The sequence below is a fragment of the Heterodontus francisci genome, chromosome 11, assembly GCF_036365525.1.
Source record: "Heterodontus francisci isolate sHetFra1 chromosome 11, sHetFra1.hap1, whole genome shotgun sequence".
Classification (NCBI taxonomy): domain Eukaryota; kingdom Metazoa; phylum Chordata; class Chondrichthyes; order Heterodontiformes; family Heterodontidae; genus Heterodontus; species Heterodontus francisci.
The window spans coordinates 101,793,801-101,811,799 of record NC_090381.1 but is presented as its reverse complement, the minus strand read 5'-3'; the positions used below and the strand labels follow the sequence as shown (position 1 = coordinate 101,811,799).

Genomic DNA, 17,999 nt, shown 5'->3' with positions numbered 1-17,999 from the left:
CGGTAATATTGAATATCTCAGATATCCAGCTACCTGGCTGGTGCCCTGAGAAGAACCGAGAGTTGTACAAGGTTACTGTAACAATTGCTGAGACAGGAATTTGGTAATGAGGGAATAATAAAGGGAAAGAGACATAAACATAGTTTAGTGCATGACGCAGCCACAGTCCTTAATACGGGAACTTCAATTGTCAATACTATAGATTTGGAAAATGTGGACCAGAATGTTAGAACACTTAGTCAGCTAGTAAAGGATATTTTGAAAAAGGAACAAAAGGGACTGAGTGGTGTAGCTAAAGTAGGAAAGACTTGATGAATACGGTGACAGGAAGGGTGATGAGACTGCCAAGGTATGACGTAGCAGGTAGTGAGGAAATAGGACCCTCAAGAGAAAGGGTTAAAGATTTGTGAAGGAGCTGTGCAGACAACTGAACAAGGTGAGGCAGGAGGTTCTATCGAAACATGATAGAGGAACAGACAAAGGTGCCTGTTGTGGGAGACAAAGTAATGGTAAAGGGAAGGGCCGATAGAAATACATGGTCCCAACTGAAAAAAATATAATCAAGGGAATAATGGTAGTATTGATAGGCATTTGGATTATTATTAGATGGGTTACTAACTGGGCAAGGATTGTGGGGAACGAAACCCGAGCACAACGGGACCATATAGATCATTTCAAAAGAGTAGAGATAAGAAGAATATAAATTAACTCCTGGATTCCCCAGGACATGTTCGGTCCCCACAGGTAGACATGTATCCCTCATCGGGGGATACTCACAACATGGACAAGTACTAACACCTGGTGACCACCAGGGCAGTGTGTTTAAATTACAGATATAACCACTAGTGGAGAATGGGAAAGAACTGGACTGCAGTGGCTGTGGGGCCTGATGCTAATATCCGGAGAGGAAGAACAAAGACCCGGTAATGGATGCACAACGGATTAATGAAAGGAGTATTAATATGGACTATATGAACTATGGGGCATTGCACAACATGTTGGATGGGAAGTGTGTACGGTGTTCCACAGATGACCGTGCTAACTGCGTGACCAGACAGAAAGGGGACGGGGTAACTGAGAGCTGTGTCTTTGGAATTATTTGTGCCCCTCCCATTGGGCAACAGATGATAAGGAAAGTTGAAAGGAACATGGATGTGTGTGGGTACATCGAGCCCAGGGGAAGCGTTGTATGATAATGTTAAACATGAGATTGTGCCTATCCTGGTCAATATCTCAAATGCCGGGATATTGTACGGAACAGGCAAGAAATATGTATAGTGTATTAAGTAAGACTGTAATGCAGCAGGCTGCCAATGCCATGGGTGCCGTCAGATTTCGAGGTCAGAATCAACTTTATAGGACAAGGAGAGGGATAGTTAATGACGTTGCTACCGTATTCAATACTGGTGCCTCCATAGTAAAATACAGTTAATACTGGCCATAATATGGGGCATACTAGCTTGCCGTTCATACAGGCGCTATGTGCAGTGAAGGAGGATGAAAACCAGAGCAAAGGCAAGGGAGACAGTTTGTCTATCTAGAAATATTATTTTAGTAACGAGTAACATAAAATATTAGTGAACAGTGACATTTCAAATAATGAGAGTGTTTGTAGTACATACAGTTCGTGAATGATAGAACAAATTCGAGAAAATTCGAGGCAAATTGATGCAAGACAGGTGCCAGTTTGGATCAATGACACCCAGTTGGAATACTTAACTAGTCACACAAATGATAAAATTACCAGGTGCCAAATCAGAAAATTTGAAGTATGGAAAGATCAGGAATGTGTAAATACAGGATCTATGAGTATTGGAGTAGTGTTGGGAATACCTGTAATTCTGAGAGATAAGTTAGGGATGCAATTATACAAAGTAGAAAATACAGGAGTGATAAGGGGAAAAGATTACATAAAATACAATGATATTTTACCCTATGTTATGGAAATTGGAAAAGAGGTAATTGGAACAATATTGTCCATGTCTGAGTGTAGTCTGGAAAACCAGGTGATCATACGTCCTCATCCTAAATATAAAACGGCAGAATCAAAATGTGGGTTTAATGCCACTGTAAATTACTCCATGGAGACTAGGAAAGCACTGTCAGAGCTAACCCATGTGGCCTATATGGGAAAGGGGAGATATCGCTTAACCACCACAGCGAAGGAGTACCAGTATGGACATAAACGGACTTGTCCGGTGAGCAACAGTACATTTTGGTTCAACCCACAAATACCAACCCGAGTAGGGAAGATGGAGTTGGTACAGATACATAAACAAAAGACAGAAACAATAACTGTGACAGAAAGTATTAAGGAGGATTTGACTATTCAGCCATTGCCCACACGCTTGGGTAAAGAGAGACAGCAGCTAGAAGTCATTGCTGTAGTGTACTACAATTTGGAACAACAGTCGAAGATGCAACAAGATGAGATTGATGAGATAAATGATTCTACCTGGCAGGAGGACTTATGGAACTGGGGGTCAGACGTGCAGATACACCCCTGGTTTAGAATTATCTCCCATGTCCTGATAGTGGTTTTGGGTATCATGGTGTTATATGTGACCTACTTAATTTGGCAACTTTAGAAATTAATTGGACGATATAAGAGGATGTATGAACACAGGTTGGACAGCTACCCGAAAAAGCAATTAGTGTTCGAACTTGCTCTGTAAAAGGAGGGACAATTAGTTATGCCATAAAAGGGTAAATGTATAACCTATTCATATATTGTTAAAATGAATTAGTGAATGATCAGTATACTCTAAGAATGAAATTGCGACTGTATTATGTTCGCACAATTGATTGATTATGTAATAGTGATGTTTAAATTGTGCTTTCTTCAATATTACACTGCTTATGCTTTGCAATTGAAATTGTAATTGTACAAGTGTACCACCTTTTATTTTGTAAGCAGATAGTTGAAGCCCCTGCAAAACTTATGCCTTTACAGAGTTCCCGCAGGCCCCTCTTATGGCACAAGCAGGCAACGTATTGAGTGCGACCCCTCTGGGTGTTGAAGGCTGTTTCTAGACAAATAGAGACCATTAAAGGCACCTAGGTGGGATCAAGGGAATGATTTTTAAAAACGTTTTGAAGAATCAAAGGGGGGACTGTGAGAACAGAATTTAGATTTTAGAATTTTTAAGAACAGAATTACATGGGAACATTTAAGATGAAACAATTAATCAATCATGTATTGCTAACAAGCTAGCTTCAGTGCTGCAGGGAGGGACAGCTTATCAGAAATGACTTCATAACTTCAGGGCTGCAGAGGCAACTTGGCCTTGCAGCTGGTACAGCGAGAGAGCGAGACATTGTACTTCAACAGCACTCTTCTTATCACCCAGACATGACAATCCTAGGGAACAGTTAGAATGAAAAACATACTGACCAGGCTAATACACGCCCCCTCGTTAAAAGGTGGCTCAGCCTACCCTTCTGATTCAGCAGTTGCTGAGTTTTTTCTTTTATATTTGCTTTTATATTATACTGTTTAAATGTTATTTGAGTAAATAGATCCATATAATCCTAGTGAATATATATAATCATGTATACGTTGATCAGTAGAGAGAAGGTTATCATAGAATGATAAAAGGGGGGAATGTGGAAGTGAGCAGAAAGGCATGGCACTATGCTTAATGGGAAATATAGCCAAGTTAGGAATAGTAGCTTTGCTGAGCTTTGATTTTAAGTAGCAGAAACCACAATGAAATAGTTAAAAGTAAAGGCAGAGCGTGTGAGACTGTAAAGACTAGCCGACACTGGTAATTGCAAGGACATCTGTTCTTTATAGCCTGATTGTGTGACTCCCTGTGGTTTGGAACAAATGGACTCCTGTGAATCAAATGATGTCCATCCCTGTGTGTGTGATAAGGAGTGCTAGGCCCCTCTTATCTTCGTGAGCTGCCACTACTTGTAGCTGCAGACTGCACAAAACACTCAGGAATGTACACCTAATAGAGATAGCAGGATGCGCCGCAATTACTTGTCACAAGGTAGAAACAGAACTCATGATCAATGTAGGGGGTGAGACCAGAATGTTTATTGATGATTCCTATGCTCTTGCTAATTAGCTTACTTGTCCGCTTTGTTTTATCTTGCTGGTACAAAACAATATTTTATTAGTAACAAGTATGTATTGAGAATGGAGTGTATTGTAACCTCAGTAACAGATGTACTGCATGTCACCACGTGGGTAAAGTCGAACTGTACCGCACTGATTGGTTAAACAAGGAGGTGTAGCATGAATCTTAATGTATAAACAGTAGTACCTGTATCACAAACTTCACTTACTCTAGTGGACCAGACAGACTCTGGTGGAGTCAGTGTCGTTGTATTGGAGTAAGTCCGCCGGCTAAATGCGTAGATAAAGTAATTGATTTTACCTACGCATCCGACTCAGTATATTTACTGAACCAGACTGAAGGCAAAAAGAACTCAGATTTACAGTAGTACTGGCTGACTGCAGCACTAGGAACTGGGTTATCAAACCCAAACTCTTTTCATGAGGGTTCTTAACTAGAAGGGATGAAGAAGGGATGGGCGGCACAGTGGCGCAGTGGTTAGCACCACAGCCTCTCAACTCCAGTGACTCAGGTTCGGTTCTGGGTACTGCCTGTGCAGAGTTTGCAAGTTCTCCCTGTGACCGCGTGGGTTTCCGCCAGGTGCTCCGGTTTCCTCCCACAGCCAAAGACTTGCAGGTTGGTAAATTGGTCATTGTAAATTGCCCCTAGTGTAGGGAAGTGATAGGAGAATGGTGGGAATGTGGTAGGGAATATGGGATTAATGTAGGATTAGTATAAATGGGTGGTTGCTGGTTGGCACAGACTCAGTGGGCCGAAGGGCCTGTTTCAGTGCTGTATCTCTCTGTGACTAAGAGATTTACTGCTCCCTGCCTGGGCTGGATTCAAAGTCATGTTCTGAAAGAATACTGTCAATAACTGTACCAAGGCCCTCAGGAATTGATTTTTAAAACGCACATTTATGTGAAACCAGTATTTAAAAACAGCAGCGCAAACAGACTGAGAAGGGGAGGTACTAACAATACCCCCTTTTGCAATACAGACCCTCTAAGAATCTAACTGTGAAAGGAATTATTAAAGGCTGGTGGTGATTGAACACAATGTACATTGCATCAAGGATAATAAAAATTGCTAATTTATGATGAAAAAAGTGTCAAATGTTTATTTATAAATTAGCATCATTGATGAGCCTAATTTTCAGATCTCTGGAGCATTTCCTTAATAACAAAAATGCAACTGTATTTGTCCAAATAAAAATCACCGCCCACCCCCACCAAAGTACAATGATTGTGATAAATGCGTAACAAATTTCACATTTTTGGGATTTTTCTTTGCAGAGCATCAATCATGCTATAGTACGGATTCCATGAGCACCAGCAGCCCTCTGTACCATGCCCAAGTGGCCATCCATAAAGCCTGGACAGTAAGTACGGGCAAGCTATTCAACCGTGAAGAAATCATCACCAATAGAAAGAAAAAAGACTTGCATTTATATAGCACCTTTTACAACCAAAGCAGTTTACAGACAATGAATTATGTTTGAAGTGTAGTAACTGTTGCAAGGTAGAAAACGGAGCAAACAATTTGTGCACAGCAAGCTCCCACAAACAGCGATGTGATAATGACCAGATAACCTGTTTTTCTGTGATGCTGTTTGAGGGTTAAATATCAGCCAAGAAACTAGGCAGAATTTCCCTGTTATTCTTCAATATAGATCTGTAGGATCTTATACATCCACCTGACAGGGCAGATGGGGCCATGTTTTAACACCTCATCCAAAAAACGACATCTCCGACACTGTAGTACACCCTCAGCACTGGAGTGTCAGCCTTGACTTTTATGCTCAAGTCCTGGAGTGGGACTTGCCTCCGAGTCAGAAAGTCGTGGGTTTGAGAGTGCCACTAACTGAACTACGGCTGAGATGAATATGCCAGTCCTGACCTCACCTGCATCAGCACACACACTGGAGAATAGTCAGGAAAGGGACCCTGGCTGACACTTTCGCCAACACAGCCGAAACACTGTGGAGGGAAGGAACAGAAAAGAGGAAATTATGGCAAATGTTATCACTCCAGCCACTGGGATCACTCTATACAGACCACACATCGAGCTTTTAATCTTAAAAAGCAAAAATACTGCAGATGCTGGAAATATGAAATAGGCACAGAAAATGCTGGAAATATTCAGCAGATTTGGCAGCATCTGTGGAGAGAGAAGCAGAGTTAACGTTTCAGGTCAATGATCCTTCATCAGAGGATGGATTATCAACCTGATGTATTTCTGGCATTTTGTGTTCTTATATGAGCATGTAATCTTCCCAGTCTGTGTGCCTAGATCCCATGCTGGGTGGAGCTATTAGGTGGTTCATGTTGGACATTTCATTTTATCTATTTTTTTTTTAAAGTATCATGGGATAGTATTTGGTCCAATTGAGTAATAATTTGAAGAAATGCACATAATTGGCTGATCTGATAAATACCTGTAAAACTGCATCACAAGTCTATTTTATTTCATTAAGGCTTTGTAGCAAAACAATCTAATGGAGCCACACAAAACAAGCCATCCTTCTGAAAAAGAGAAATGTTGATCTTTCCTTGTGGTTCTCAAACTCGGCTCCACGTATCCCTGGGAACTCAGAGACTTTTCAAAGGTTCAATAAAATAATGTGAAAGTGCTTACTGAGCAAGGCCATCCTGAAGGGTGGGCAATGCAGGCGACCACCCAGGGCACCATGGTCAAGGGTAAGCGAATGATTTCAACATTTAGAAAATTTAGAATTGGAAAACTGGACTGTGCAATAGAGTTTCAAATATGTTCATGCTACTGACTCAGTTTCTGGAAGCTTTTATTTTGGAAAGATAAACAGATAGGTATGATTGGGTTTGGGATCCATTTTCAATGTTTGCTATACTGCCTAAGTGGAAAAATAGAAAAGGAACTGGTTCTCAAAATACATTAAAAATGGAAGCACTTTCGTAACTTGTTCTCCTTGACTATAATCATCAAAAAAAACCGTGGTCATCGGACAAGGTGTTGCATCTCCGCCCCTGATCACACTAAACACCCCACTGGAAGTGGTTTGCAAATTCTGCTACCTTGGGTCCATTGTGACAGACAATCTGTCCCTTGACGCAGAGCTCGATACATGTATACTGAAAGCAGCCTTTGCTGGATTCGCAAAATGCGCATGGGATAACACCAATCTGACCCTTAAGACCAAGCTGATGGTTTATAAGGCCTGTGTTTTCAGCACCTTGCTGTATGGCTATGAAACATGGGCGGCTTACAGCTACCAGGAAAGGAAGCTCGGTAATTTCCATCTTTGCTGTCTGCGGCGCATTATGGCTATATACTGGCAGGACAAAATCACAAATGTAGCAATCCTTGCAATGGTAGAGCTCCCAGGTTTGTTGGCACTAAACAAACAGAGGTGGCTTCGGTGAATCGGACCTGTCCACAGGATGGAATACCCAAGGATCCTCTGTATGGTGAGGTAGCTGGGGCCGGATGACTGGTGGGACGCCCAAAGCTCCATTTCAAGGATGCTTGCAGGCATGACATGAAAGCCCTAAACGTCGACTATCGCACCTGGCAGTGACTAGCTGGTGAAAGAGGGAAATGGCAGCACATCCTGTGGACTGGCATGCACTACCACGACCATCAGTGGCTACAACAGGTTGACAACAGGCGCCAATGCCAAAAACAACTCAGTGTCACGTGGCAGCTGCACATGCAGCACTTGTGGCAGAACCAGCCTCTCGCGAATTAGCCTTCACAGCCATCAGCAAAGGTGCACCAAGAGAAGACACCCCACTTAAATGGATTGTTTGCTGCATGTCCATCATGTTTCATAGAAGGAAGGATGCCAACTATAGTATAATTTAGATTGGGGGGGGCGGGGGGGGGAGAAAGGCAGAGGGAGTCTGTGATTACGAATTCATTCAAAAAGGGGTGCTTCAACCAAGAGTTTGGTCCAGGCCCTGGTCTATCCACCGAATTCATAGCTACACTTTAGAATTTATAATCTAACCATCTACAGCTGCTGCAAGTGAGTAATACAGTTGCAAAATACTGTGCAGGATTCTTACTTATGTACTGAACATTACAGCCTTTAAACAAAGTAAAAGGTAACCAGGGCCTGTAATTAATAGAAGGTTAATCACATTAGGAGCTGCATTTTACAGGTGACATGTTAGATACCACTCATTTTGGCGCATTTACTATTAAAAGGCACCTCATCTCACCCACTCTGAAGTACACTTTACTGGGAAATCTTTGTTTTAGTCATAAAAATAAAAATTATTTTCTGTCCTCTGTAATTGAGAAAACAGATGATCTTCTCCAAAGGCTCTCATTGAGGAACCACAAGGGCGTTTTGCTCTAATTCTATTTCCTTCCTTCCCCACCAAGGGGCTCTTACTGTCTGGATCTCCCTGTAATGACATTGTTGACATCAGTAATTTCCAGTTTACAGATTGATCACAAGAACCAATCTACATTCTACCTGCCGTAGTACAGCTTCTTGGAGATCTAACGTGCGGTGCCCCCATGCTACTCTTCCATCAGCATTTTTAGTGCTCATGCTAAACCCATCACATAAACGACAAACATGTTAGGTACAATGTTTATCTTAAAAACTAGCAAGACTGAATCACAGTGACAAGTAGCTTGTGTCACTGGGCCCGTCTGTCAAATAAACCACACAAACAAATTTCCAGGAGCTTTTTTTTTTAAAACTTCTGTCAAAGTTTAATGTTTTCCCCTTATATTGAAATGGACTCATTTTCAGAAGTCCTTAAGAAGTGTAAATAACTCAAGATTAGCCAGGATCCCTTATGCTATCCTGTATTGTATACAAAAAGGCTTTATGCCACCTACATGATTAACAATGTGCCACACTGTACATTTTCTATTATAGCACTTGTACACAGTATGAGATTCAAATTTTCAACACTTTGGCATTTATGCATAGACCCAGTGAACATTACTACTACTAAAATCAATAAAGTCAAAAAGCTGAGAGCAGTTTTTGGAATCCCAGAGTCAACCAAATCATTTCAACTAATCTGCACTGAAAACAAGGCTGATAATTTTTAAAAACATATTAAACAGGGCCTTCATGTAAAATTTTGAGGAAGTTACATCCTAAGTAGGCAGTAGAAAGCCCTAAGCTTTCAAGAAACCCTTTGATCAGGCTGCTCCACAAGCTTATCACAGTGGGAAAACCTGAGGCATGGTCTCAAAAAAGGAAGCAGCAGGTACTAATTAGAGGAGTGATACCAAGCAGGAAAAGTGAGAGAGAGAATTTTCCCCAAGTAACATTTTTTTTTTAGTTAAGTGAAGAATACAGGATACACCATAGAAACAAACTGGTAATGAGCAAATTCAGCAATGTCGGGAAGCATTTCTTCAAAACAGCAGCGATCAAGACTTGGAATGATCTTCTGGGCAAGGCACTGGAGACAAAAACTCTGGAATCTGTGATGGGGGAAGGCGGGGTTGGTAGGAAGTTGGTTTCTGTACAAGGAAGAGCTGGATAAGCCAAATCACTTCCCCAATCTGTATTTAGATTTGTGGTCAGAAAAATCCATCGGGTGAAATCGTAAATGTCCATCCAACAGGCTGGCTACCACGAATGCCTTCATTTTTAGCAGTAACTATTTGGAACTACTTAAAACGTTAAAAATTAGGAAAATTATAGGCAATGTTATGGCATATGTCAAGTAGGATCTGTGCAATTTGGCCTGGGAATGTGTCCTCTGTAATCCATTCAAATAGTAGAAACTTCTGGCAAGACTATTTCTTGTGCATGTAAATTGGAATATTGTAATTATTTCGCTACATCATTTCCTCTTTATCTGGCTTAGAACATGAAAAATAACACTTATTACACAGGACAGGGCAGTTATGCACGTGTCGTGTGGCGTCAGAATTGCACAGAATTTCGTTTTGAATATCAACATGCCCGGATCAGGGAGAGGGGAGAGGAGATATCACACTGTAGAGGAGCACAGTGGGGACAGAAAAGCTTAACAACTATAAATCACAGAAATAGACATGAAATATCTGACCACTGAAGCAGACAGCTGCAGCAGAGAAAATGAGATGCAACACAGAGGCCGACCATGAAGGAACCACCACCACCAATAGCTTTTCTATAAATAAGAAAGTCATTACAGAATAAATCAGGGTGATTTGCCTCTTCACATTAGGTCACCATTTGAAATCACATTAACAATAAAGATATTGAAAAGATAAAGAAAATTAAATAATTTAATCCTTTCTTTGGGGAGCAGTTGACACTTTAAATGACACAGGGAAAAGACTCATGGATCTTAGAACAGGCCTGGAAATACTTTTTCTAAATATACATACACATATAAATATAATCGATAATAACTGACATAGTGACTCTCAGCACTCCTATCTCATCATCAACCAGTGAGAAATCTCCCATGCTGACAATGTATAGGGGTCAGTCTGGGTTCCTCGCTATATTAACTGGAGACCCAGTTAGATGGTAACGCTAAGTGTTTAAAATCAGCTTGTATCTAGCTGATGGTTGCATCAAGAAAAAAAAAATCAAATTACATATTTTCCACTACACAAATCCAATTTTGAACAATTATGGTTTCCTAATCAATAGAGACAAGTTTCATTTGGAAGTGCAGAGAGAAATTATGCATTATACACAAATTACATTTTTGATCTGCAAAGGAGTCTCGGGTTATGGGGTGGCGGGGCAAGCAAGAAAGTGCAGTTAAGGCCACAATCAGATCAGCCATGATCTTATTGAATGGCGGAACACGCTCAAGGGGCCGAATGGCCTACTCCTGCTCCTACTTACGAATCCAGTTTTAAAATCTTTGAAGATTAGACAATATAAATTACTTTAAACATATATTTATTGAAGGAGTTTTGAAGAAAAGGAGGCAAATGCCAATGAGAAATCTCCCACAATGACAGGAAAGACCTGAGGTTAATGACATTTTGCAGGCATTTTGTTTCAAAATCTTTTATATCACGTGACTAATCAAATAAAAACATGCCTGTATCTAAAATATATCAATTTGCATTAATATAGTACTTTGAGCACAGAAAAAAACTCCCAAAGACTTGACAGAGGGGAAAATCATTGCCAAGCTAAAGGAGGAAAGATTAGGAACTGTGGCCAAAAGTTTGGTAAAAGTCTTCAGAAGAGAGGGAGGTGGAGAGAGTGAGAATTTGGAATGGACTTCCAGAGAATGGGACACAGCCAGTTAAAGGTATAGCCACTATTGGTATGCCAAAGGGATGGGTACATAAAAGGATCGAGTCAGAGGAACTGAGTTCAGGGGATTGCAGGACTGAAGGAGGTTACAGGGATAAGATGGGGCAATCCATTGAGAGATTTTAATAGAAGAATGAGAATTTTAAATACGAGGCATCGGGTACCAAAAGCCAATGTAGGTCAGCAAGCAGGGGAAAGATGCACAAGCAGGATTTGATATAGAATACAGATAGAGGTAGCAGAGGTTTGGCTAAAAGATTTAAGAAGGGTGCAAACATCAGGTCAACCAGAAGAACATTGAAGTAACTGAGTCTTCTGTACAAGAGCTAGGAATTTGAATAAACATTCGGAAATAAAACCACTTTCCTGCAGGGTGAGAACGACTCAATACCAGTTTTCAGTTTAGTCTGCTGAAAGGTTTAATTCTGTTCCTAGAGGCTACATCAGACGGTATACTAGATCACCGAGTGTTCTTGAGGTATTGCTTTATGCTCTGCTGGTTGCCACACATTGTAAGCATTTAACAGGCTCATTAGTAGTACTTGTCCCTCAAGTCTTACTACAGGGCTTGAGCACATTCCTAGGCTGACACTTTAGTGAAGTATTGAGGAAGTGCTGTAGAGCTGGAACTGCTGTCTTTTGGATGAGATGTTAAACCAAGGCCCTTTTTGCTTGTAGGTCATGAGACTTAAAGAGACATAGAGGTATAAAATAATTTTATAATATCTATTGTAGGGGAATGTTTTTTGCTAAAAATATCATGAAAATTAGAGACATACACAATTCACAACATGAATTTTACTTTCTAACACTAATGCAAATGTAAAGATGTAAAACAAACAATAATCCTACCGTCAGGGAGCGGAGAGGAACCGGACCTGCTTGGGACTACCTAACATCGAGAGAGAATAAAAAACAGAGCAAGGCTCGGGGCCTTCACCTACCATCTGGGAGCAGAGAGGAACCGGACCTGCGTGGGAGTACCTAACATCGGGAGCAGATAAATACAGAGCGAGGCTCGAGGCCTTCACGTACTTTCAGGGAGCAGAGGGGAACTGTACCTACATGGGAGTTTCAGGAGTCGGTGCGCGCTGACTGAATTGAAAAAAGTATCACAAACAGTGACATCGCAGGAAAGCTATAAAGTGATTGGTTTGTGAGTAACTGCTTTAGGGAGTATCTGTAAGTAGCTAGGTTAGTATACGGCTGGTAGGGTGCATGTATTAATAGCTGTAAATTAGAAAAATGTAAAATAAATTTAAAAAATTTTAAGTAGCTACTTTATAATTAATTAAGACATGCAAACAGAAGGGAAGTACGAAACTGTTAAGTCTACTGTTATGTTTTATTTTTAAGTGGTAAGAATTATTGTATTACCAAGGTTTAAATTAGTACAGCAGGTGCTGGTGAGGAGAGGCATTAATTTTTAAAAATTAAGAGAATGATTAGTTAATTAAAACACAATAAGGATGGTAGGGCAGCTGATGTGTTGCAGCTGCAATTTGTGGGAGGTCATGGACACCAATGTGATCCATGGCAACCACCTCAGTAGTAAGTGCGTCTGCCTCGAAGAGCTTCAGCTCAGACACCGTGATGCATCAGGGAGGGGGAAGGTTAGCTGGACACTGTTCCAGAAGGCAATCACACCCCATAAGAGAGTGTTTTCTGATTTGGTCAGCTGTTAGGGACAGGTGTGTGTGAATGCATGTGAGGCAGGTAAGGGGATCGAGAAGGCAGAAGTGGAGGATCCTCAGCCCTTCCAATTGTCCAACAGGTTTGAGGTTCTTTCAGCTTGTATGGATGAAAGTGAGGGCTTCAGGGTAGATGAACAAACTGACCATGGCACTGTGGTACAGGAAGCCATTCAAGCAGGAGGAGTAAATAAAAATGTAGTGTTAGTAGGAGACAGTATGGTCAGGGGGGATAGACTCAGTTCTCCGCAGCCTAGAGCGAGAATCCAGAAGGCTGTGTTGCCTGCCCGGTATCAGGATTCAGAACATCTGCTCAGGGCTGGACAGGAACTTGTAGTGGGAGGGGGAGGATTCAGTTGCCATGGTCCACATGGTCAACAACACAGATATAACTAGGAAAGAGGCACTGCATTGGGATTATGAGCAGCTAAGGGCTAAACTAAAAATAACCGTCTTATTTATTCGTTCATGGGATGTGGGCATCGCTGGCTGGGCCAGCATTTATTGCTCATCCCTAATTGCCCTAGAGAAAGTGTGGTGAGCTGCCTTCTTGAACCGCTGCAGTCCTTGGGGACTGTTAGAAAGGGAGTTCCAGGATTTTGACCCTGGATTACCACCTAAACCACGAGCAAATTGGCATAGAAATAAGAAGATTAGGGAGTTAAATGCATGGCTCAAAGACGGTTTGGGGAAATGGGTTTGATTCATGGCGCATTGGCATCAGTACTGGGGAAAGTGGGAGCTGTACTGTTGGGACGGTCTTTACCTGAACCATGCTGGGATCTGGGACCAGTGTTCTAGCGAGTCGTATAACTAGGGCGGTAGATAGCGCTTTAAACTAAATAGTGTAGGGAAAGAATCATGTGAGAGATGTCATAAATCAAAGGGAAACGGTGAGGTAATAGAGCAGGGTAGCAATTTGGATGATGATAACCAGAGTGTGGCAGAAAGGGACAGAGCATAAAATGTAAGGCTGCATCAGCCGATAAAAAGATAGAGTTAAAACACAGTATTCGTAACAAAATGGATGAATTGCTAGCACAGATTGATTGCCAGGTGACCAAGGCTGGGACTTGAATATTAAAAGGTAATTAACATTTTGAAGGGACAGAAATCTAGAAAAAGGTGGAGTAGCTTTCTTAATTAAAGGCGGCGTTAGTACAGTAACGAGAGATGACCTTAGCTCAGAAGAGAAAATGTGGAATCAGTTTGTACAGAAATAATAGGAAAGATAAGAGGTCACTTGTGACAGTAGTTTATAGGCCCCCTAACAGTTGCTTTTTTTAATATTCGTTTCGTGGGATGAGGACATCACTGGCAAGGCCAGCATTTGTTGCCCATCCCTAATTGCCCTTGACAACTGAGTGGCTTGCTAGGCCATTTCAGAGGGCAGTTAAGCATCAACCGCATTGCTGTGGGTCTGGAGTCACATGAAGGCCAGACCAGGTAAGGATGGCAGATTTCCTTCCCTGAAGGACATTAGTGAACCAGATGGTTTTTTTTAACAACAATCAATGATAGTAATGGTGCCATGAAACTGAGAGTAGCTTTCAATTCCAGATTTTTATAAATTAATCCAATTTAAATTCCACCAGCTGCCGTGGTGGGATGTGAACACATGTCCCCACTGCACTAGCCTGGTCCTCTGGATTATTAGTTCAGGTGACATTACCACTACGCCATAGTCTCCCCGACACTGTAGGACAGAGTATATAGGAAGAAATAAATGGGACGTCTAAGAAAGGTACCACAATAGTCATGGGTGACCTTGATCTACATGTAGCTTGGGTGAATCAGATTGGTAAAGACAGCCTGGAAAATGAGTTCATAGCGTGTATTAGAGACAATTTCTTAGAGAAGTACATTCTAGAGCCAACCAGGGAGCAGGCTATTCTAGACCTGGTAATACGCAATGGACAGGATTAATCAATAACCTCATGGTAAAGAAGCCTCTAGGTGACAGCGATCAAAACATGATAGAATTTCTGGTTTAGTCTGAAGGGGAAAAGTGTGGGTCTTAGACTAGTGTTTTAAACCTAATTAAAGGTAATTACAAGGGTATGAAGGCAGAGTTAGCTAAAGTGAACTGGGAAACTAGGCTAAAAGATAGGAGAGTAGAGATGCAGTGGCAAACTTATAAAGAGATATTTTATAATTCTCAGCAAAGATTTATCCCAGTGAGAAAGAAAGATTCTTTCAGAAGGATGCATCATCTGTGGCTAAATAAGGAAGTTAAGGATCGTGTCAAATTGAAAGAAACACTGTACAAATCTGCAAAGATTAATCGGTCAGAAAATTGGACATATTTTAAGAACCAAAGAATGATGAAAAATATAATTAAGAGGGAGAAAGTAGAGTATGAGAGAAAACTAGATAGTAATATAAAAAGATAGTAAGAGTTTCTACAAGTATTTAAACAGGAAAAGAGTAACTAAAGCTCGTGTTGGTCCTCTAGAGAGAGAGAGAGAGAGAGAGAGAGACTGGGGAATTGATAATGGAAAACAAGGAAATAGCGGAGGCATTGAACAGGTATTTTGTGTCTGTTTTCACTATAGATGATTGAGAAAACCTCCCAAAGCTACTTGAAAATCAAGAGGTGAACGGGAGGGAGGAACTTAAAAAAAAAAAATCACCAGACAGGTTACTGGTGATAGTTGAGCCTAGGTAGGTGAACACTTGAACCACTTCCAGAGCGTGGTTGCCGATATTGATGGATGGAGCATTTCTGACGTCCTGTCCCATGATGTTCGTTTTCTTGAGGCTGATGGTTAGGCCAAATTCGTTGCAGGCAGCCGCAATCCTGTCGATGAGTCTCTGCAGACACTCTTCTGTGTGGGGTGTTAATGCAGCATCGTCAGCAAAGAGGAGTTCCCTGATGAGGACCTTCCGCACTTTGGTCTTCGCTCTAAGGCGGGCAAGGTTGAACAACCAGCCATCTGATCTTGTGTGGAGGAAAATTCCTTCTTCTGAAGACTTGAACGCATGTGAGAGCATCAGTGAGAAGATGATCCCAAACAGCGTAGGTGGGAGAACACAGCCCTGTTTCATGCCACTCAGGACAGGAAAGGGGTCTGATGAGGCACTGCTATGCTGAATTGTGTCTTTCATATTGTCATGGAATGAGGTGATGATACTTAGTAGCTTTGGTGGACATCTGATCTTTGCTAGTAGTCTGAAGAGATCACGTCTGCTGATGAGGTCAAAGGCTTTGGTGAGATCTATGAAAGCCATTGTGGGCGGCACAGTGGCGCAGTGGTTAGCACCGCAGCCTCACAGCTCCAGCGACCTGGGTTCAGTTCTGGGTACTGCCTGTGCGGAGTTTGCAAGTTCTCATTGTGTCTGCATGGGTTTCCGCCGGGTGCTCCGGTTTCCTCCCACCTCCAAAGACTTGCAGGTTGGTAGGTAAATTGGCCATTAAAAATTGCCCCTAGTGTAGGTAGGTGGTAGGAGAATGGTGGGGATGTGGTAGAGAATATGGGATTAATGTAGGGTTAGTATAAATGGGTGGTTGTTGGTCGGCACAGACTCGGTGGGCCGAAGGGCCTGTTTCAGTGCTGTATCTCTAAATAAATAAAAGCAACGTAGAGGGGCATATGTTGTTCGCGGCATTTCTCCTGTAGCTATACAAGGTAAAAAAAAGTGGAGTCAGCACTGCCATCCTTCATTAATTCTTGCATTTCTAAATGTGTACTAATTTTATCTGAAATCATGGATTGTAAGATTTTGCCCACAGCTAACTGGTCAGAATTACCCAGATTATCGTATCGTCAGTTCATGAACAAGGGTGTCACATCAACTATTCTCCAGTCTCAAGACAGAAGTTGCACATTCACAAAGGATTTTAAATTTTTGGCACAGTCTCATCTATCTCCTCTCTAATTTCTTTCAATAGGCATGCATGCATGCCTACAGTGCCTGGGTGACCTTTTTTTTCCCAGAGCCAATTCCTTTTCAACAATTAGCTCAATTAATTGCCCCATATTCTCCTCTAGTACACCAATATTCTCACTTCCACTTTCATTTGTAAAAAGCAATACTAAATATTTGTTTGTCCATATGTGTCTACCGTATCTTTATCCTACACATGTAGTTTCCCTCCTTCATCCCAGTGTTGGTCTTACCCTAGTTTTATATAAAAACATTTACTATTTCCTTTTATATTATCTGGTAGTTTTTTTTTATATTCCCATTTAACCTAATTTCCATCTTCACCTTCCCATTATTCTTTACAAGTCCCTCATGAACATCTTGAGTATTCGCCCTAACTTTATAATGTTCTAAGTTTCAGTTTAGATTTAATTTCTTCATCCAATTTACACTTTGGTGCACCTCTGCTTCACCTGAATATATTTATTTTACACTCTGCACATCTCATAACTGAAAATGTTGATTTGTCAAATTGTTTCTCAAAATTGCAGCTCAGTTAGTCTAATCCAGATCCAGCAGATGGCATAGGAAACAATGAGACTATCAACTTTAGAGGTATCGTTTTTCAACCTAGTGCCTCATTTCTTTGACTGTTTTCCAAGATCTCAAACATACTTCTATCTATATCACTAGTTTCAATATGAACCACAACCTTTGGTTACGGTCACACCCATTCCCTGATGTTCTTCATCCTGGCACCAAGGAGCCAACATTAATTTCAGGACTCCCAGTTATCACTGCAAAAACTGCCATCTAGAATCCCCAACTAAATCCCCTATTACTGCAATAATTTTTGGATTCTACCTGCCTCTCGCCACCTTCTGTAATCCCTTGCTCCTCAGTGTTGCAAAGTTGCTCAGAACCAAACTCCTCCAATTCACTGTCCATCTTATGCTTGTCCAATATTTTGCATCTATAGAAATAGTTCCAATAACCAAGGGGCTCCCCACACTTGAGTCCCATCACCCTTTGACACCCATAGATAATCCTCCACATCTTTATTTTTACATGATCTCGATTTCCTGTACTGTCTAACATTGTTTTCTGTATGGCAGTAAACTGGAAATCCCCTTAATCCTCACTGGT

General features: G+C 41.3%; 1 protein-coding gene across 2 annotated transcripts in view; it reads right to left on the bottom strand.

Annotated features, from left to right (window-relative positions):
* rnf13 (ring finger protein 13) overlaps window positions 1-17,999 on the bottom strand; it is a 336,413-nt gene that overhangs the window by 309,035 nt on the left and 9,379 nt on the right. The window contains exon 2 of one of the 2 annotated variants that reach the window (XM_068042622.1): window positions 5,972-6,046. The exons of the other annotated variant lie outside the window; for it this stretch is intronic. Coding sequence (XP_067898723.1) covers window positions 5,972-5,977 — 6 coding nt within the window. The 5' untranslated portion in view covers window positions 5,978-6,046. The remainder of the gene's footprint in view (window positions 1-5,971; window positions 6,047-17,999) is intronic. 2 annotated transcript variants of the gene reach the window in all.